Source organism: Arvicola amphibius, chromosome 4 (genome assembly GCF_903992535.2).
Source record: "Arvicola amphibius chromosome 4, mArvAmp1.2, whole genome shotgun sequence".
In the NCBI taxonomy this organism is placed as follows: Eukaryota; Metazoa; Chordata; class Mammalia; order Rodentia; family Cricetidae; genus Arvicola; species Arvicola amphibius.
Window position 1 is genome coordinate 129,438,889 of NC_052050.1, and position 22,624 is coordinate 129,461,512.

The 22,624-nt window shown below is 41.5% G+C and overlaps 1 protein-coding gene across 1 annotated transcript; it reads right to left on the reverse strand.

Moving 5' to 3' along the window:
• Positions 1 to 8,145: 8,145 nt before the first annotated feature.
• Positions 8,146 to 22,251, reverse strand: Mtnr1a (melatonin receptor 1A). The gene is made up of 2 exons (XM_038329130.1): positions 22,059 to 22,251; positions 8,146 to 9,014 (listed from the first exon to the last, which is right to left on the reverse strand). The coding sequence occupies exons 1-2, from the start codon at positions 22,249 to 22,251 to the stop codon at positions 8,146 to 8,148; spliced, it is 1,062 nt and encodes a 353-aa protein (XP_038185058.1).
• Between the last annotated feature and the right edge of the window lie 373 nt (positions 22,252 to 22,624).

The window sequence follows — 22,624 nt, forward strand, 5'->3', positions numbered from 1 at the left end:
GTCTACAAGAGCTAGTTCCAGGAAAGGCTCTAGAAACTACAGGGAAACCCTGTCTCGAAAACCAAAAAAAAAAAAAAAAAAAAAAAAAAATCCATCTTCTTCAACGTTTGTTTTGTGTTGTAAATACTCAAAATTTTTCTAGAATATACAGTAATCAACTACTCAGTGTCACCTTGTTTGGCAACAGAAACTTATACCCAGATATATATTAGATGGACTCTATTCTGTATCAAATGACACTTCTCTACAGCCACCCCCCCCCCTGTTTTCTCTTGCTGAAACTCTTGAGTTATTTCACTCTCTACTTCTTAGGACCAAATTACTAGTTTTTCACACATTTGTGAGAGCATACAGTATTCGTGTTTTTGTGCCTGGTTTATTTTGCTTAATATGACATTCTACAGACTCATCTCTATAGATAGAAAAAAAAAGGATTTTAAATAAGTTACAGTCATAGGGTTCTTAACTAAATGCAGTGGGTTTCTGAAGATTAAAAAATACCACGTTAAGTGGGAAAGGGGGCATAGGACAGTGGCAAGGAGACTTTCTCTAACCTTTGACCTGTCTAATTTCCATGTCTATCACCCAAAACATACTCTTCATAAATAACAAAATATTAAGATTTTTCTTAATGTCTTCTGCCGTTAATTTCTAATCTAACTAAGCAATCCATATGACAATAATCAAAGCAAATGATATAATCTTTTCTTTACAATAGATCTTGAAGCAATCTTAAGAGATAAATATACATCTTCTGGCTAATTTCCTTATGTTTATTTGGGGACACTGTAGAGCATAGGTCAAACTGATAATTAGTCATGTTATAATTTTCTACCAATTAGCACAGCTAGTGTGTGAGCCTGTTTTCTTGGTGAGCACACGATTCCTACTTAATCTGATAAAGCTGTAGCCACACTCCTCATCGACCTTGATGAAGTGCTGATGTAACAACTGTATTGACACTGAGGAACAGGGAGTGGCTAATGATATCGGGATTTTAACAGAAAATTTCAGAACTAGCAGAGTTCTCAATCACTTTTGTCTAGGCATGTTGTTTTCTTAGTACGTTCATTGCTAATTGCTAAACGCTGAGAAGGGTGGGGGAAAAAGCCTCTATACTTAAATTGCTTCTTTTGGAGCATTATTGTGAGGGCAAACACTTAGTAATCCTACAGGGAAAACAAAGCCAGAAAACGTGACATACAGATGTGCAATGTGAATGAGTTGTTGTTACAAACCAAACCGTGCCCTGCAAAACGCCTCTGTGGTCCTGGCAATGGATACCTCAGAAAGTAACTCATTTGGAGGAGGCAATTTAGATATTTTAGATGGACACGGTAGATGCTGATCAAGTATGGCTGGCACGATTATGAGAGCAGGGTAGGACACAACCCCTGGGACAAGCCATGTGAACACACAGAAGTTGGCTATCTGTAAGTCAGGGTGGGGGTACTCAGAAGAAATCAGTCCTGCTGACACCTGAACTCCTGAACTATACAAAGCAAGGCTATGATGTCTGAACCACCTCCTTGATGACATTCATTGTGTCAGACCTAGAATCTAAAAAAAGCACCAAATACATTTTCCCATTAAGAAGTGTCCTTTATCTTAGAAAAGAAATTAGTGTAAGCCTGTCTGGCTAAGAAAATCTCAGTCGTAACATAGGCCCTGAGCTCGTCTTTGAATAGTAAGATAAACTTGCAGACAGTAAAGAAGGGATGATTATGTTTATCCCTTTAGTGGGGTACCACTGAAAGTTTGCACGAAATTCTTCACACATGCTATGATTTTAAGTTTTAAGACATGCATAAACAAGAAGCATTATATAGACTGAGCAAACTGTATTTGTATGTGTTTGTGTATGTGTTCGCATACATCAAACAACAATTTAAGAAAAATGCCATGAATTTGAAAGATAAAAGGGGTACATGGTGTGTGTGTGTAGGGGTGTTAGAGGGAAGAAGGGGAAGGGGATTATGTAATTGTATTACAATCTTATTTGCTAGTGTTTTCTCCATGTTTTTATCTTCAGAGATTTAAAGTTTACATTGAAAAGTTCTGTTATAAACTTAGTTGGGTTTATTTGTAGAGCTTTACATTTTTAGACGCCATTGTGAGTGGAAGTATTTCCATGATCTCATTCTCAGTACATGTTACTGGTGTATAGGTCACTGAGTTTTGTAGACTTTAACTTGTCTTTGTGTCCTGCCACTGCTATAATGTTGATTGATTCTGGAAGTTTTCTAACGGGATTTTTGGAATTCATTATGGATAGTGTCATATCATCTGAAAACAGATCATTTCCCTTCTTCTCCTATTTGCATCCCTTTAATTTCCTCCTGACTTCTTACTACTGTAGTCAATTCTTCAAGTACTACATTTAATAGAGGTGGGGATAGTGGAGAGCCTTGTCATATTCTTGATTTTAATAGAATTTTTTTGAGTCTGAAAACTGTTTTTCAAAGCTATAAATTAATAAAGTCATTAGCAAATGGGAAAATATACAATGATCGTGGATCAGGAGGCTGAACAACAGAAAGGTGAGCTTGCCCCCATTATAAATAAGAGGCTATCCGTATTCTGGAAAATCTGAAATGTGGAACATAAGTGGGGATTATTGTAGGACTTTACATATCAAGTCGAAACACTTTTCAAAAAAACTTTCCTGAAGACCAACTGGCTGTCCAAGGAAATCTCAACTTTTGTCATTAAAATTAATTTGGACATATTATATGCTGAAGTTGATTCCTTCTCAGCCTCTGTAAAGAACTTTAAGTTTTTGTGTATTGTTTGATAATTTCGTATATGAATACAATGTGTTTAGCTCATTTATATCCTCTGCTCCCCTCCAGCTCCTGCCTGACCACATTTCCCTCCTGACTTTATATCTTCTGCTCTTTTATCCCTTCCCAGATCCAGTTGGTGCTGCCCATATGCTCACAAGCATGAGATGGCATCCGGGGGAACATGGACAATTGACCCGGGGCCACACCGATGAAGAAAGCTAAGTCTCCCTCCCCCAGTGACAAGCAGCTGCTAAATTGCTCCTCAACCAGGGGTGGGGCCTTGTGAGCTCTTGACAGCTTGATCCTGCAGGGTCTTGTCCAGTCAGCACCACAGCTTCTGTGGGTCCATGAGTGGTCAGCCCTGTCACGTCCAGGAAACATTATCTTTTCAGACTGCAGTCCCTACAGCCTTTGAAGTTTGTCCTTTCATTGCTTCATAAGACTTTAACTATATGTTATTATACAACCATTCTCCTCCTATATTGCTTTCTTTGGTGACTATTGAAGTCAATATTATTATTATGTTATTTGTTTCATCTTTGGTTTTTTTTCTTCTGTCATTCTGAGATCTTATCAATGAGTTAAGTAAAACTTTACCATAAACTTCTTAACTGTCTGAGAATTTGGGGCTAGATGAAGAGGAAACCATAATCCTTTACGGCATATGTAAACGCTGACATATGTCCATCTCATTAGTGAACACGAGTGGAGATAGGGCTTGAAAGCTCAAGATTCACCCACTGCCTTTCGGGGTCTGTCCCCATTAGGGTCACTATTGCTATGATGAGACACCCTGACCACAAGCCAGCAGGGGAGAAAAGGGTTCATTATGCTTACATGTCCATAGTGCTGTCCATTAGGGAAGGAAGTCAGAGCAGGAAATCAAAAAGGGCAGGAATACAGAGGCAGGAGTTGATGCAGAGGCCATGGAAGAGTACTACTTGCTCCACGTGGCTTGCTCAGCTTGCCTTTTTTTTTTATTTTCTTTTATTTTTTTTTTATTTATTATGTATAGGGTATTCTCAGTGCTCTGCCTGCAGGCCAGAAGAGGGCACCAGATCTCATTACAGATGGTTGTGAGCCACCATGTGGTTGCTGGGAATTGAAGTCAGGACCTCTGGAAAAGCAGGCAATGCTCTTAACCGCTGAGCCATCTCTCCAGCCCCCTTGCTTTTTTTTTTTTTTTTTTTATTGAAAGCAGCACTGTTAGTGTGGGATGGCTGGGCCAGCACAGTGGGCTGGGCCCTTCCCATCAATCACCAAGTAAGAAAATGGCATACCAGCTTGCCTGTAGCCTGATCTTACAGAGATATTTTCTCAGTTGAGGTTCTTTCCTCTCCAATGACTCCAGCTTCTGTCAATTTGACGTAAAACCAGTCAGCAGGGGTTCTTTATTTTCCTGGCTTCCCTTCCTCATGCTATGACAAGACGTTGATGAATGTCTGCTGAGGACAGCAGAAATAACCACCCTCTATTCTTAATTGACTTTTAATTGCTAGCAGATAATAGAAGACAAACTGAACACTTGAAAGCCACAGTAAATCATATTCATCTTTATACATGTGTTCACACAAACTTGCACATGTAACTTCTTATCTAAACAAAGTATTTGCCATCAAAGATTGCACTGTAATTCATCCTTGACAGTGACAGAGTGCCTACATAAGCAAAAAGAAGTAAAAACATCAACAAGATAATGGACATATTTTCAGAAATATAAATTTGGTATTAAAAACTTCCTTCTTAAGGTTTTATTCAAATGTATACAGACTATAAGAAAACAGTTGAAAGAACAAAATAACAGAACTCAGATTAACATTGTATATTAAGCTACTTTGAATTATCTAAACATTACTGAGCTAAATATGGGCCCTATAGCTCAACAGTCACAAAGTTAATGAAAGAATCTCTACTAGTTATTCCCTATGATGCAAATGCACTCACTGATATGATTCTTAGTCCTGCATCATAAGCAGTGAGGTTCATCTGGCATTTGTTCCTTGGTGCACCAAATCTCGAGAGATTTTAGGGCTTTGTTGATCATCATCACAAGAATGAAAGGCACCTCTAATTTTGTGTTATTCAAAACAGTTTCTTCACTTTGTGTTACTAAATTAGATATAATTACACCAAACACAGAAATGTGAGTGTTCTATCAGAAACTGGAGCACCAGATTGACACAGAAAAAGACATGACCGTTGTCCAATGTCTAAAGCAATAGTAATGAATTGGTTTTTAGTGAGCGTTGTATTTGTGAACTGTGTACAAAGAAAGGTATCCTCATATAAAGGTATTATTTCTCAGAAATATGCCATTATTTTACCATTATTAACAATATAGCCCAGAATCCTTGACTCTTCCAAGCTGTTGGAACCATTCATATCCCTCAACAACACCAACATTACAAATTAGACAAAAAGCAGCTACCTGGGTGATGCACACAGTATGAACCTATATGCACACAAAATACCAAAAGTGGGTTTACCATTAATTTTTGCCCTTTGATAAAATAAACACTCATTTATTATCAATGTAAATTGTGATGACAAATAAAGCTGCTTGCATTTATCCTGTAAATTTTCAGGAACACACCATCACAGACTTCCAGTGTCTGTGACCAGCAGCCAAGGACAGAGAGTACAGTAGTTTCACTATCCAAGAACATTTTATAATCAGAGCTGTTTTGTTCTCAAACATAAACGTCAAAGAAAGTAAAAGTAGAAAAGAAGAAGAAATTTTATGAGTTTTTTTTTAAAGGAAAAAGTTGCTAAAAATTATGCAACCAGTCAACGGTGGTGCTGATATCTAACTCCAACTACCCTGAAGGCTAATTCTGAAGCATCTACAAGTTCAAAGCCTACATGGGTTACATAGTAGGTTCAAGTCCAGTCTGGGAAGTTTAGTGAGACCCATCAAAATAACAAGGAAAAGAGTGGCTGAAAACACAGCTGTGTTTGCCTAAAATTTATAAGGTCCTGTGTTTAATCTCCAATACACAAACACACATAACACACACACACACACACACACGATTATTAAGCTCGGGAAACATAATAAATAATAATTGGGAGTTTTAGACTGACTGGAAATATAGCTACCACATTCCAAATGAGTCTTCTTGTTCATTGTTAAATATTTGGTAACAGCACCAGAGGTAGTCCAAAAAAATTCAAAACTATTATTTATTATGGCATTCAGAATGAGTGTGCTTATTCAATAAGCAATTATGAATTTAATATTTAAGATTGATTTATCCTATCTAATATCCTCCAAGAATACATAAAAGCCTAAAGATATATGGGGGGGAATGCCATTGTCTAAACATGTAAATTATTTACACACATACACACATGTACATACTTAGTAATAAAATGTGCAATTGGGAAAATTAAATTATTCCCCTCAATCTGTAATACCTATCAAGTTATTTCTGAGCAAATGATGGTGTTCTTTTATATGACAATGAAGGCACTTAATATAATATATTCTTGGCAGTTAGCTCAGTTGTTTAGAGTGTGGTGTAAATGTAGAATTTGTGATATATCCCGATATGATGATAAATATTATTCCAGCTATATAGATTTTATTTGGAAAAGAAGTAGAAATTTTGAACATAAAACAGTTAGATAATATTTTGAAGATACAGCTTGTGCTTACAGTAACTGAAGAGATGGCTAGGCATTAAGAGCATGCACTTTACCTGCAGTGAACTCTAGTTTGGTTTCCAGCACCAGGCCATGTGGCTTTCAACGTCCTGTATCTTCTGCTTCAGTGGAATGCAATGTCTCTGTCCTTCGAGGGCTCCTGCACTCATGTGCACATACATCCACACAGAACACACATGCGTTCACATAATTGTGGGTATGTATACCCCAGCAACAACTGCCTCCCACATAATTGAATATTTTCTACATTTGCTAGGGGGAAAGGTTGATTAGAGAAGTCTTACGCTATAATCTCTAAATTTCCCAAGGAAATTCTATATAGATATACTGATAACAAATTTATCAAAATATAATTTTTGTGCTGCTTATGTGTGTGTGTGTGTGTGTGTACAGTCATCATCTTATGCTTTTATGTAACAGTTTTGTTATAGGTCTTTCACATGATGGAAAACATACCTATAATTTGCAGCAAAGCATCGCATGTAACACCACAGTAGCCCCTAGCAGATATCTGGGGTGACATAGAGCCAGCATTTATAAAACCAGAGTTCTGTCTAAACATGCTTTGTTTTTATTGGTTTTCACTCTAAGCCCCAAAATCTTGAGACAAACAAATAAAGAAGTGAATTACTGAAGAGTATTGGTTTTTGCACTTTCTGTCAGGCAAGAGCTATTTGGTTTAAATTACTTACTTATCCAATCAGATCACCAATCAAGAGCACTTGCTGTACTTGTCCCTAAGTTCTCCTGAACCCTTCGTTTCTCAATGAACTGTCCAGATAATTCAGTCAATCCACAGAAATACAAAGTAGGGACAGAACACTAGGTTGTGTGCCTAACAAAGTTGAATAAATCTTTGTACTTAGCTAGTGCCTTCGAACAGTACAATACCTGACATCTGAATCAAACTTTATGGTATAGTAGTTCTTGGCCCGTGGACCCCTGCAGCATGGCGCAGGGTGGCAAATATTTGGATTATCAGTGTGTGCTGCTAAGGCTCTTGCTATGGCTGTGGGGGCATTCGTAGATTCATTTTCAGCTCTCCACTCTTAATAGGAGGCTTTTATCTCACTTCCCCTTACTATTCCACATGCTCACTTACAAATAAATCAGATGACCTTTTTTGCTGTTTGAGATCTTTTTGAAGATGTGAGGAGAAAGAAATCAGATTCATCGCTCTGTATCTATTGTGGACTAGTTCCAGGGTCCCCAACACCAAGTATCTGGAAACCTGAAGATGCTCTCAGTACTTAGAGAAAATTGAGGCAGTGTTTGTAGATGACTGATCCATATCCCTTACACATACAGTACTTTAAATCATTGCTGGGTTACATGCAATGCTTCTTAGTACACTATAAACATTACGCTGTATCATTGAGGAGATGGTGACAAGAAGAAGAACCATGCCCCTGTTCAGCACAGATGGAGTTTCCGTGACTATTTTTATTCCGCCACACGTAAGGAGAGATGCCTGCTCTGTAGACAGTGGGTTAGTCCCAGAAATATAGAGACCACCCTAACAAGCATCAAGTTGGACTATTCTGATTTCTAGACAATAGAAAGCAAACACAGAAAGCAGTGAGACCACTGGCCAGCGTGGGTACAGAAAGCAGTGAGACCACCGGCCAGCGTGGGTACAGAAAGCGGTGAGACCACCGGCCAGCGTGGGTGATTTGCTAGCAACACCGGCCCTTTAAACACAGTCCACCTTTATTAAATTATTATTGGCTTTTAATGGAGCACGCCGACATTTAATCTCATCTGCTGCGTCGTTTGAGCTGTCCACAAAGACCATCTTGGCTGTGCACAACGAGACGATAATTCTTTTGTATTCCTGTCTGAAATTTTGGTTCAGGAGTCCGTATATAATCGCATTGAGGCAGCTGTTGAAATATGCCATGTAGTAACTCGCCACAAACAGCCACTCTGGAATCCTGGGGACCATGGTGGCAGGGTCCGAGGCCACAATGAGCCCGATGAAGTTGAGTGGGGCCCAGCAGATGGCAAAAAGCACAAAAACGACAAACATGGTGACGAAGTTCCTGAAGTCCTGTGGCTTCAGTTTGGGTTTGCTGTCAGGTTTGACCCTCCGTTTGACCTGGAGAACCAGGATCCAGATTCTTAAGTAGCAGAAGATGACGATAACCATAGGCACGATGAAGTGGAAAACCACCAGCGATATCGTGTACACCGAGCTCACAGACTGGGTGAAGGTACAGGAGTAGATCCGGGGATCATACTGGAGAGTTCCGGTTTGCAGGTTGGGCATAATGGCGACAAGGGTCAACATCCATATCAGGAACACATTGCAGAGGGAGTTCTTGTTACTGTATAGTTTGTCATACTTGAGACTGTGGCAAATGTAGCAGTAGCGGTTAATGGCGATCCCGGTGATGTTGAAAATCGAGGCGACGACACTCAAACCCATCAGAAATGCACTAATTTGACAGTGCACATAACCCAGATTCCATCCATTGTTAATGACGGATGCCAGCACCAAGGGATATGGGTAAATAGCCACCACGAGGTCCGCCACAGATAAGCTCACCACAAATAAATTTCCTAAGAGAGAAGGATATGTAAAACATAGGTTAGCACCAGTATTGTATGTACGGCATCTTTAAAGATTTATTTAATATGTATACCTGCCAGAAGAGGGCACCAGATCTCATTATGAATGCTTGTAAGCCACCATGCAGTTGCTGAGAATTGAACTCAGGACCTCCGGAAGAGTCGCCAGTGCTCTTAACCACTGAGCCATCTCTCCAGTCCCCCAGCATTACATCATTTTTAAAAATATTTATTTATTTATTATGTATACAATATTCTGTCTGTGTGTATGCCTGTAGGCCAGAAAAGGGCACCAGACCCCATTACAGATGGCTGTGAGCCACCATGTGGTTGCTGGGAATTGAACTCAGGACCTTTGGAAAAGCAGGCAAAGCTCTTAACCTCTGAGCCATCTCTCCAGCCCCAGCATTACATCTTTAAATGCGTGTTAAAGAAAGGGGAATTTGGAAAGATAGCCAGTGCGACTTGCCATGCAAGCTTGAGGACTGGATTTTGGGTTTTCAGGACCCATCTGAAAGCCCTGTGGGCTTGGGTACCTACCTATAATGCCACTGCAAAGAAGGTAGAGACATGGGATCCCCAGAGTGAGCTAGCTAGCCAGATTAGTAACAGTGGCAAGCTCTGGGTTCATTTGAGAGAGCCTGCTCAAAACTTAGTTGTGGAGTGATGGAAGAAGACACCAATATCAAGCCCTATTCTCACACCCATGAACTTGCACAAGCAGACAGACAGACAGACAGACAGACAGACAGACAGACAGACAGGCAGGCAGGCAGGCAGGCAGGCAGGCAGGCAGGCAATTATATATGCTCACGTAGCATATATACTTCCATATGCTTAAGAAAGGAAGGGAAGGAAGGCAGAAGAGACAGACAGGGGTAAGGTCGGGGAGGGACATGGGACATGTTCTTTCCACAGCTTGGATGACCTGAAACCATGTGGCATGACTGTCATGTGATAAATGGAATAAATGCCACCAATAAGCCTCAATGTTGCCCTTGTTGAGTCAAGTGCACTTTATGAGTTTCTGTATATCCAGAACATCCTATTTCCCAAAGTATGAAATTTTGGACTAATTTCTCTTCTTGTAACCAATCTCGAGATCCTTAGACATCCATGCTGTCTTTTGTCTGGGATCTCACTTGAGAAATCTGACATCTCCTTACTTCTCAAGTCAGCTATGAATTCCTTAAATTCCAGATCTCTGATCTCTCTGGCCATTCCAAAGCTTTAAAGGGGGTCCCAACTTCTGGTGTTGGAGGCTATGTATCTTTGTCCTAAGAGAAAGGGACTCCTCCATCGGTTTCTGGTTTTGAGTAGTGGTGTCATCTCTTAGTAGCCTTGGAACTGAACCAAGGTGCTTCACTTTGCCAAGGTTCTAGGTCTTCTCTATGATAGAGAGATGTTGGATAGTGTCTCCTAGTGTCAAGTGAGCCCTAGGCAAGGGAGTTATGTCAAACACTGAACTGTCTGCCACCCACACGCAAATTGGTTATGTTCAGCAACTCCCTCCCTCAAACCAAAAGGAAAGCTAGAAATCCTTTTGTATAACAAGATTAGAACATTGAACCACGCATATTCTGAATAAGTGGTAATCTGTCCTAATTAGATAACTGAACACATTTTTGGTGTATAGAAAAAAAGACTCTATGAGATATTCTACCAGTGTAATCTTTAATTTTTTGTGGCTTTAAAAAAAAGCTCGATTTCTTGATATCTCTTGTCTTTTTAATGCTCCTCAATCCAGTTTTGAAAATTTTGCTAATTTTTCAAGTCCATCCTAAATGCACATGCCCACATACTTTTCTTATTTGCCCAACCAGAGATAAGCAGCTCCCCCCTTGAAGATGCCAAAATTAATTTATTTATACTGCACTTAATTTGGAATAGGTTATAATACATTCCGTTCAATAAGAAGTTTAGCAAATGCTTATAACAGGTTCTGGGGAAATGAGTAGGAGCAGACAGGAAGACAAAGCTGTAACAGAATCGAGAGCAAGTTTGATGTCTGTCTGTAGAAATGGATAGAACGCTAATCTATGTGGAATGACACACGGTTGAGAATAGAACACATGACCTTGAGGGATAGGGAAGCATCTCAGGTGGAAAAAGGCTTGACATACAGGCATAAGGACCCAACTTTGGATCCCCGGCACCGACGTAAGAAGTGAAGTATTGTAGCACACAGCTGGAATCACAGTGATCGGAAGATGGAGCGAGGTGGGGCCCCAGAGCTCACTGACCATCCTTTTTAGCCAGCAGAGGAGTCCAGGATCAGGAGATACCTTGTTTCAAAAACCAGCAAGGAAAATATTGGGAGAAGATGATCAGTAACAACCTTTTACCCCCACAAACACACACACACACACACACATACGTGTGCGCTTCTCACATACATACACAAACCAACACACGTGTACCATACCACCTCCACCACCCAGAAGAATACATGGTCTAAAAACGTCAATAATTATGACAAAATGATATAGTACTCTTACCTAGTAGTGTCCTTAAGTGGGAGAAAAGAAGGAAGGAAGGAAGGAAGGGAGGGAGGGAGGGAGGGAGGGAGGGAGGGAGGGAGGGAGAGAGGGAGGGAGGGAGGGAGGGAGGGAGGAAGGAAGGAAGAAAGGAAGGAAGGAAGGAAGGAAGGAAGAAAGGAAGGAAGAAATCTCCCTACATTTCTTAAATGTAACACATACAAACACAGCAAGGGGAACAAAGCCATCTGATAAACACAGCTACATAGAAACTCTGGCTTAATTTTTCCCCAAACATTTGTAAAATGAAATTAATCCAAAGAAAATTAAACAAAGGATTTAATTAATGTAGTTAATTGAGTAGTAATGAAACGTAATTGCTGTAAAAGACATGATGGATCAAAGCCACACACACACACACACACACACACACCACACATACACACACCACACACACACACTCCACACACACACACACCACACACACACACCACACACACACACACCACACACACACACACCACACACACACACCACACACATACACACACCACACACACACACACACACACGCACACACGCACACACACACGCACACACACACGCACACACGCACACACACACACACACACACACACGACTATGACATTTTCTGTGGTTTGAATTTTAAGCACTTTAAAAATAAGTCTCCACTAAGCCATTTTACCACATGCCGTTCTGGGTGTAAACATACTGTTTTGATGCTACTTCAGTGTGTACCTGGGTTTCATTAGATATCATTTTAAATTCTTAAATATTTTGAGCTAAAATGGGCTGACTCCAGATCTGAACTATTTCACTTGTAATTTCGAATGATCTGTGGGGAAAAATAATTTGCCATTAAACCTTTAGGTTAGATTCATCGCCAGTTTTTCAAGAACGGACTTTTGAAGAATCTGGGAAGATGGGGCGGGGGTACAGTGGCTGCCGCACAAGCATGACAACCTGAGCTAACACTCCTCACACCCCTTTAAAATGCCAGGCATGGTTACCTAGGCCCACGGTCCTGATGCTGGATGGGTGGCGATGCAGAATCCCATAATTCATTAGTGAGCCATTTTCTAGGCAAATCAGTGAGCTATGGTTCGCTGGGAGAGTGTGACTCAAAACCTAAGGTGAAGAGTAACTGATAAAGATATCCAACATCTACCTGTGGCCTGCACACAAATGCGCAGATATGTACTGCACATTTATCCATACACACACACACACACATGCATTCACATGCATACATGCATGTAACACATACATATATGTTACAGGCACATAAAGAATTTGCTTTTATAGCAATTTCTTTCTGAAAACTTTCAGTGCATTTCTTACATCATGGCTGACTGCCTTTCATCTTCCTTCTTTAAATATAGTGAAAGAAACAGGAACTTTCAGTACTAAGCTTCTTTTTTCTTAATTGTCTGGAGGTAACGTAATTTACATGATCAAACCTGGGGTTGTTTTCTACGGAGGTCTCTGGTTTCTCGGTAGAAATGGGAAACGACTTCCTTAGTAGAGAGAAAGACAAATTCTAGACGTTCTTGACATTGCTCCTTAATCTCTCATCATCATTTTGCGTGCTCTCTATGCTCCTTGTAGCAAAGCAACACATAACCACACACAGTCACACAGAAGCTGGGCCCCTCCAAAACAGCTGAGATCCAACACTCTGCCTGAGACTCTCAGGGGCACAGAACTCAGTACACAATAGTTGCTCCAGAATGGTTCTCTGGATAGAGTACTGTATCCTGAGTCTCTAAGTGACGTCCACACAGTAGAAACGAGTGGCTCTCCTGTGTTTATCAACCAAGGTATTGTTTCTCTCACTGGGTCAGTTCTTATTTTCTTCCCTTTTCCAACCGGATCTTAACTGTAAAGAAAGCAAGACTACAGACCCTTTGAGGACCACTCATATAGATTTTCTTTTCTTTTCTTTTCTTTTCTTTTCTTTTCTTTTTTAACATCTGAACTTCAGCAAATTCATAGATTCAGATTCAAGAGGCCAGGTTTAAGAAAGGATCTGTCTCAAATCTGTTGGGTATGGCCAGTTCCATGTGGATAAATGTTAATGGCATGACAAGAGAAAGCTGAGATGTGTGTGTGTGGGGGGGGGGGATTAAGGACTATTCTTTGACTGTCCAAGGGAACATAAAAGGCAATTTGCTTTTCTTTTGTGTGTATATCAAATCCCAGGGGCAGTATCTGCCATTCCTGGATTTTTCAAGGTCTGATTGCTTGAGAGAGGAATCTTCTCGGAGACTAGAGGCGGTGTGCACCCCAAGTTTATAGGAAGGCCTCCATCTGGATTCAGATCCTGGCATTGTCAGTTGTTCATCTGATCTCAGGTAAGTTAGGGTTTCCCAGAGCCCCACCCCACCCCCTTGGCACATAATAAATCAAGATGATAATGGCACTGGTTAGGAGGGGAGAGTGTGTGGCACGTACTTTGCCATGGATGAAGACTTGATTCTCAGTTCTATTACCCCTCCCCCCAATGGAAAACACATTTTCTGTTTTGCAGAAAGTATCTCCTCTGGCCCTCCCATCATCCCTCAATAATGTACATACGTCTTAGTCTCCTTCCCCTGATGCTAGTCAGCCTCCTCACGCAGAAGCTCAAGCGAGGCTGGCCCTAGTGCAGCCGCTGCTGCATTCCAGTCCATTTTAACCTACTTTCCACTGATATCTGAACTCTACACACCCTATACAGGATGTGAACATCTCTATCACTCAGTGATCTTGCTGGCCTGTTCCTCTGCCTCTCCTAACACACTGCTTGGGTCCTACCCTGTTTATGGAGCATAGGGTTTGTGCACATTACTCACATCACGGTCTTTATATAATATCACATTTTTATCCCGCCCTGTATGTGTCTGAGAATCTTGCTCCCCTCTTGCCTCCCTTTTGCTACTTTGCTGTTTAACTCTTTCATCTCCATGTTTCACTGTGTCCCCAGTTCCTCATCCTATACTCCATCCGCTGAAGTAGAGAAAGTTGGAAAGCATCTTACTTGTCATGCAGGTATAACACACACACACACACACACACACACACACACACAAAACAGACAAAGAAGCATCCAGTCACTTCAAAATAAAGCAATACACATACCCTCCTGTTACAATCTGAAGCTCAGTAGCTGTAAAAGATGTAAACTCTTCCAAAAACTCCTCTTTATTTTCTGCATTTGGTTACACTTTCTCTCAGAGACGTCTTTTAGGGAGAATATAAAATGTTGACATTACCAACCACTGGTTCTAGCCTTTCTCTCTTTAGTGGTAGCATTACTGATCACTATATAATTATTCACCTCTGAGAATTAGGTTGAAAAATTTAAAACAAAAGGATAATATGTTTCAACCACAATAACAGAGACTTAAAGATCATTAGCTCTGTTGCAGGTGGTGGCCTTTGCGTCCTTACCATTTCTCCTCAACCTTAACCTGTCGGTGAAAACTTCAGACAAAGTAGACAATTCAATTTAAATAGTAGCTCCAAATCACTAAATCCAAAAGAGAATCACCCTCATTATTTATAATAAGACAATCATGTCGCTTGTTTACATACTAAAATTAAACCAAAGATAGGAAATGAAAGCTAAAGACTAACAATAAAACAGTATGAAACCAGAGTTCCATAAAAGGGATTTTTAAGAGCGATTCAGTGCTGGAAAGCTCCTTTTGCTCTTGCAGAGGACCTGGGTCGCTCTGAAGTCCCCATGTAGCCGCTAACAGCCGCCTGCAACTCCAGTTCCAAGGGATCAACATCCTCTTCTGGCCTCCTTGGGCCAGGCAGTTTTTCTGTCGTGTTAATATGCTTTGATTCTCATATCTCTTTATTTCATGTTTTGTTCTCATCTATTACATAAAATAACTTTTTAACTATTGGATAAAAAAGGCATGCATGTTGAAGAAACAGAAGGTGACAATCGGAATTGATATTTCACACCGAGTATGTGTATCCAATCCCCAAAGTCATGCCACTTCTTTGTGATGAAGCCATTCTTCTAGATTTCAAGACACACAGCATACACTCTCTATCCCTAACCCCCAACCGTGAGCTAGCAGACCGGAACTTCTTTCCCTTCTCTGCCACTCAGTTCCCATTGGCCAACTTGTCCTGCTCCTCCCTGAGGCACTTCTCATCCCATGCCTGGCTTATTTCACTTTAAATCACAAATAATGTAACAATTTCAATTTTGAATTTATGCCTTACTTTCATCTGAAAATAAAATGAACAAACACTTTAGAGTAATTGATAGAAAAACATCTCTTTGAAAGTATGTATTATATATATTTTTTAAAGAATTTAAGGGTGTTTTATTATTCTCTGTATTATTTGGGGTGTTGTAGGAGGAAGGCCATTAGCTAATTCCTGGCCACTTAGCCCTGAAATAATCACACAGAAACTGTATTAGTTAAAATACTGCTTGGTCTGTTAGCTCTAGCTTCTTATTGGCTAATTCTTACATATTATTTTTTCATATTAATTAAACCCATTTCTATTTATCTGTGTATCGCCAGGTGACTGTGGCTTACTGGCTAAAGTTCCAGCATCAGTCTCTGGCTGGGCTACATGACTTTTTTCTGACTCCACCTTTCTTTCTTCCAGCATTCAGTTCCATCTTCCCCGCCTACCTCTGCTTTGCCCTGCCATAGGCTCAAGCCAGCTTTCTTTGTGATTATTTCTGTGTGATTATTTCAGGGCTAAGTGGCCAGGGACTAGCTAATGGCCTTCCTCCTACAACACCCCAAATAATACAGAGAATAATAAAACACCCTTAAATTCTTTAAAGAAATATATAATTCATACTTTCAAAGAGATGTTTTTCTATCAATTACTCTAAAGTGTTTGTTCATTTTATTTTCAGATGAAAATAAGGCATAAATTCAAAATTGAAATTGTTACATTATTTGTGATTTAACCAATGGTATTCACAGCATACAGAGGGGAATCCCACATCAGGTGTGTGTGTGTGTGTGTGTGTAGTGTATATGTGATGTGTGCATGTATGTGCACATGTATGTCTATTTTTCCTGTGTGCAGAGGCCACAGACAGACTTTATGTCTTCTATCACTCCCCACCATATTCCCTTAAGACCTGGTCTCACAAAGCCTGATACTCACTGTTTCAACTAGGCTGGCTGGCCGATGACTCTTTGGATCTGCCTGTCCCTGGTTCTCAATGTTTGAGTTACACTCATGTGTGGCCATGTCCAACTATTATGCCAGTGCTGGGGATTTGAACTCATGTCCTCCCTCAAGAGTGCACAATAAATGCCCTTACCCACTGAGCTATCGCTTCATCCTCTAGAAGCCATAATTTACAAAAGTTTAGAACTGAGTCTTTCCCTCTGACCCATCATCAAACCCATCATCAAAACTTTAACTGTCAATTGTATTCTACCTCACACTGTAGGAATACAATGAGTATCTATCCAAATGAATATTCAGTTCAATCAGCATGCAGACAGCTCAGTACCAAGGCAGGTAAGCAGCCTTTCCAGTTGTGGGCATTAACAACTCAAATTACCTGCAAAAATTTGAATAATATTCAGCAATCCTTCCTGCTCCCTCCTCCGAGACTAATCCCTTCAATGTGATTGTCATAAATGGGTAGCTCTCTAAAGAAGACATGTTTGAGCATCTCAGACAGAAAAAAAAAACTAAAAATGTCTTTTGTGTGCAATGCTATTAAAATTCACTGAAAGTTTCTATACCTCCAGTGTGGTCAACTTGCTTGGCCGACCTAATTGAGAGGGGAGAAAAATGCAGGGACCAATTAAAGAACTGACGAGAGAGTAAACAAACTCAACAGTCCATGCAAAGTTCCATGCACGCAACAACATATCCTTAAGAAATGCCCACTGATGGCATCTTCGATGGTCTAGAGCACGCGAGTTTCTATTGAAGAAGGCAGGGGCTTTCTGCCAGCCTGACAACCTAAACAGTTAGAAAAGGGAGAAAAGTCAATGCAGCTGGTCCTAAATCAGGGTTTACCTGTATATCCTTTCGACTCATGTCTCGTTTGCATAAACAAATATTGAGAAATGCATGAATTAACTCACTCAGCAAGCAAGACGGTAGGCAACTTACAGTGTCCGATAAATCTGCAACTTAAAAATGAATTGAACTGAATTTGATCACAATTTATTTATACAGAATCCTTTAGAGAATTTTCTAGGTATTTTTAAAAACAAACTTAATGACACATCTTTATTTTAGAGAGTGTCATGGATTATATACTCCAGTTATAGCTAAGAATTCCATATTTACACATTCTGGGACTTCTTAATAAAACATGTATTTTGCTTTTAATTATGTTACGTGTGTGTGTGTGTGTGCCCGCGAGGTTTGGGCATTTGAGTACAGGTGCCTGTGTAGCCAGAAGGATTCGAATTCCCTGGAGCTGGAGTTATAGGCGGTTGTGAGCCATCCAACATGGGTCCTTGGGGTTGAATTTCAGTTTTCTGCAAGAGCAGTACATGCTCAACTGCTGAGACATCTGTCCAGTTTTTCACATTCTGGAACATTTGGTTACACACACACACACACACACACACAGAGAGAGAGAGAGAGAGAGAGAGAGAGAGAGAGAGAGAGAGAGAGAGAGAGTTTGTAATGATTATAATACATATATGAGTTATAATACTGAAGAATTGACCTGTGAAACATCTCTGCCTTGTTATATCTTTGTTCCTACTCTTACTCCTATTGCTTCTCCATTATCACCTAGTACAGTGCTGCCGCACACCGCGCCCCCGTGTCTGCACTTGGTGTGCCCTGTTACCGAGCTTCGGGCAAGGGGCTGGAGGTTAAAAAAACACAGACACACACAGACAGACAGACAGACAGAGAGACAGCGACAGGGGTCATCCTTGAATTCCCCAAGAATGCCCCCTTTATTGTGTTCAGAGGCAGATTATATAGAGATAGCCACGCCCCAGCCAAACCCACCAGAAACCACTCTCCTGCCATCAGGAACTCCTGAAGGTCTCGTGCTCAGAGCAGCTGTAGGCACTCAGATCAGGGGGTTACAAGAAATTCAGGATCTGGGGTCTCACTGCTCCCAACACAGTGCACCATGCCTGTCTGCGCTCTATGTGCTACCATACAGTTCATGAACCGGACAAGGGGTTGGAGATTGAAACGCACAAAGACACACAGACAGAGACACGGGTCATCCTTGAAACAGGAATGTCCCCCGCTAACTGTGTACCAGAGCGGCTTATATAGAGATTCTTAATTGATAGCCACGCCCCAGCCAAAACCACCAGAAACCACTCTCTTGCCATCAGGAATTCCTGAGGGTTTCGTGCTCAGAGCAGCTGTAAGCATTACAAGTTGTTTACCAGAAGTTCAGGATGGGGGAGGGGGTTCGCCGCTCCCAACAACCTAGCATTACCATTTCTTTCGTGCTCAAACAAGCGCTTCCAGTGTTAAGGGAAGGGCAGAGACCCCCACACAGGCACCAGAGCATCAGCAGTGATGAAAATGCTCCAGGGAAGAAGTCACTATCACGGCAGATTCTGTGGGAGCACAGGAAGGGCCTGTTCCATGTTGAAGGACGAAGGATGTCCCTCTAGAAAGGACTTTAAGAATGGACAAGATGTCCAACAAACAGTGTATAGGGAACATGGGCTTCATGTGAGCCAGAGTTTGAATATGCATGAAAGTCTACCGCTTTGTTAATCTTCACCCTTAGTTTATGTCCTAATCGGCTTTCTTTGCCAGATAACTGAATTTTGAACGGGCAGGATGCTGTTGTCTTGGTTTATTTTCGTATAATGTAGATATAGGGGGGAAAAAAACCCACCAATCCGGAGCCTGCAACGCTGCTTTTTAGCAAACCAAAACCAAACCAAACAAAAACAAACAATAAAGTCCAAATGTCTATCTAGCATTACTTTCTCCGTCTTTTTCAAAGTATTTTCAGAGGCATCACTTCCCTTGATAACTGCAAAAATTATAACAGAGCATTGTGTGGGGCAAAAGGGTAGGCGTGTTCCCTACGTGCCAAATGTGGAAAGTGAGCTTGCACGGTGGATGACTGCTTGGATTGGAATGTATACCATGAGAATTTAGCTGCAGGTGTCTCTCCACTAAGTTACACCCACTGAGGATGTATCATCATCTCTCATTAGTAAAACTTAGATAGGAAAAGAACTGCTAACCAATTAACCTTTAGCATCTGATTGGTTGCTTGGAGAAGGTGCTTGTTGTGATTGGTCAGCCACTCAGGTAATTAAATATTAGGAATTTCTTCCTGGAGACATCAAAGGCCAACCTAGCCTCTTGAGAAAAGGAAGAGATTGAAAATAATTCTGCAATTATGCCAGATTTCCAAAGGAAGGATCTATTTGAAAGTGAATGTGTTTTAGCATTCCTATCTTTTTTCTGTTCTATTCTCATATTTCCCTTTTTAGAGAAGATTTATATTTTTTTATTTTATATGTATAAGTGTTTGCCTCCATGTGGGTATGTACCACATATATGCCTCGTGCCTGTGGAGGTGAGGAGAGTGGGTAGGATCCCCTGGCATTGGAGGTACAGATGGATGTGAGCCATCAGAACTGAAAAACAAACTGGGTCCTCCGCAGGAGCAGCCAGTGCTGCTAACCTGCCGAGCCATCTCTAAAGCCTATTTTTCATTTTCCCATTTTTAAAACCAACAACAACAACAAAAAATCAAATACACAAAATGAGCAGTCATTAAAACATTTCTTTTGAAACAGGATCTCATATGTAACCCAACTTTGCCTGAAACTCACTGTGTAGACTAGGCTGGCTTCAAACTCATAGAGAGCCACTTGCGTCTGCCTCCCATGCCCTGGGAATAAAGATGTGCACCATGATGTCTAGCATCCATGAAACCTTTAATAAGCATCTAACAGCAGATTTGAGTCAGCTATCTCTAGTTCTGATCCAAATCACTTTAAAATAAAAAGCCTCACATGGTTTGAACTCAACGGTGGTGTTTTTGAGCAAATAGCCTAATTATAAAAATACGATGTTCTAGAAGTTTGAGGGTTAAAGGTCACCTAGGATCTCCTTACGGCACTGGGAATGCTGTCCTCTAAGAAGTACTTAGCCATAAAGTCCAAGCAGCAGGGCAGTGGTGAACACTTTTCCTAAGCCACTAGGAACATGAACACTTTCTATAGGCAAGGTCTGGTGCTATTCAGACTTCCGGCATGTAAGTTACAGACACCAGTGGAGCAGATGGGTGGACTCCGGGCTGGGCAGAAGCTTTGAGAATCAGCTCCTCCCACCCCTGAGCCTGCGAGACCTCGGTAAAGTGAGCAATCTGGAACCCCACTCTTGCGCTGACAGAAGAATTCCTGTGTAGGTGTGCTCAGAGCCTAATGGAGCCCGTGGAAAGCAGCCCCTAGTTAAAGGAGGGGTGCGCTCCCCCAACTATTCATCTATTGCAGTGCTGGAGATCAGACCCAAGGCTTTACCAAGGCTGGGCCAACACTACCACTAAGCTATTGAGTCCTGAAGACAGAATTCTAGTCAAAGCCAACGGCTCATGACAGGAAGTCATCATTCCATTTTCTAAGCCAACTAGAAGTCATGTTATTGGTTGTCTTCAAATGAATTCTTAAACTTCGCACAGCCTGAAGCATTGTATAAGCTAGGGCAAAGGGGAGGGAGGTTCTGCCTGAATTTGTGTTTTTACCAAATATCCACTATAGGACAAAAAAATGCCACTTTTGACAAATATTTAAGTGAATGGCTACCTCTCTACCCTTCTTCCAAAAGTTTACTTCCAAACAAGGGTCAAAAAACCAAGCCAGCTGGCACCATTTAAAGGTGTCAAGAAAGCAATATAGCTAAAAAATAAATAGCTCACGAAGAACCCAATGACTTGTTCTCACCCAGATAACGGGTTCACTTATTGCTTGGGGGAACCCCAAGTACAACCCAAACACAGAATTAAATCTAGTCCTACATAATATGTAAATGCATTTCTCACTACAATTTCCATTTTTAAAATGCAGACTTGGTGGCTGGAGGAGCAAAAGGCATTTTTCCCCGTCTCCCAGCATCCTTAGATCACCCGACCCCTCCCTGCAATTGGATGCTATTTGCCGAAAAACCTACACCTGGCAACAAAACAGAAAGAGTAGCTCTGTCATTTTGGCAGCTTATGCATCTGCTCATATGTCAGCGAAGTTGGGAGAACTGATTTATATGCAAATCCAAACAATTGATGAGTTCGTTGATCTAATTTGAAAAGTTGTCTTGAGAAATTTACTCAACCGGTACCCGATGTAAGGAACCCGATGATCGGAAGGCAAGAATAAAGAGAGGCCCCTGAAGGGAACAGAAATCATTGAAGAGTTTTCCACCTCTAAGGACTGAAGAGAAGGTATCTTAGAGGGGCGGGGCAAAGAGAAGATAGCCCATATTCTCTAGGAGTAAAAATGATTCAAAGTCCCTTTGCTCAGAAACCGACTCTCTGAACTTTTCTTGCTGTCTCACAAGGGGGGCTAGCGCTGGGAGACGTGCTGGGAGCCCCTACCTGCGTTTCTGAGCTTCTTGTTGCGATACACAGACAGGATGACCAGCAAATTGCCCAAGATGTCCACCACGATGGTGAAGATGAGGATGGAGGCCAGTGTAGACGCCAGCCACGACGGCCGCGGCCGCCCATCCTCCCCGCTGCTTGGTACCTGCTGAGAGGCATTGAACAGAGCGCTGCCATTGTCCCTCATGGTCCCCTGGGTGCCTCACCGCAGCACAGCCACGGCCATCGTCCCGTCGCCCCGCGCCCTCGAGTGACCAGCTCTGCTCCCGCCCTCTCCGCCACTTTTTATAGCTTGGCACAACCCTCGCGCGCCTACTTTGCATCTTTAAGGCTGCTTCGCGGCGGTCCTGGCCTCTCCAGCCCCTCCCGCTGGCCGGACACCTTCTCTGCACTTGGCCGCTGCCACCTGCTGACACCTGCTATCCACTGCCGGGCAAATTGGATGCCAAGGTCTCGCAGCGCGTGCACGTTGCGCCCCCGTGCGGCAAGACTCGGCGAGACAGGTGGAACCGTCAAGCGGAGGGAAAACAAGGAAGCTAGCTTTAGGAAAGATCTTCAAT

Coding starts and splice junctions, on each gene's coding strand:
- Mtnr1a (XM_038329130.1), bottom strand. CDS start 22,251: ATGAGGGACAATGGCAGCGCTCTGTTCAATGCCTCTCAGCAGGTACCA. Junction 9,015..22,058: donor CAAGAAGCTCAGAAACGCAG/GTAGGGGCTCCC, acceptor CTTCTCTCTTAG/GAAATTTATTTGTGGTGAGC.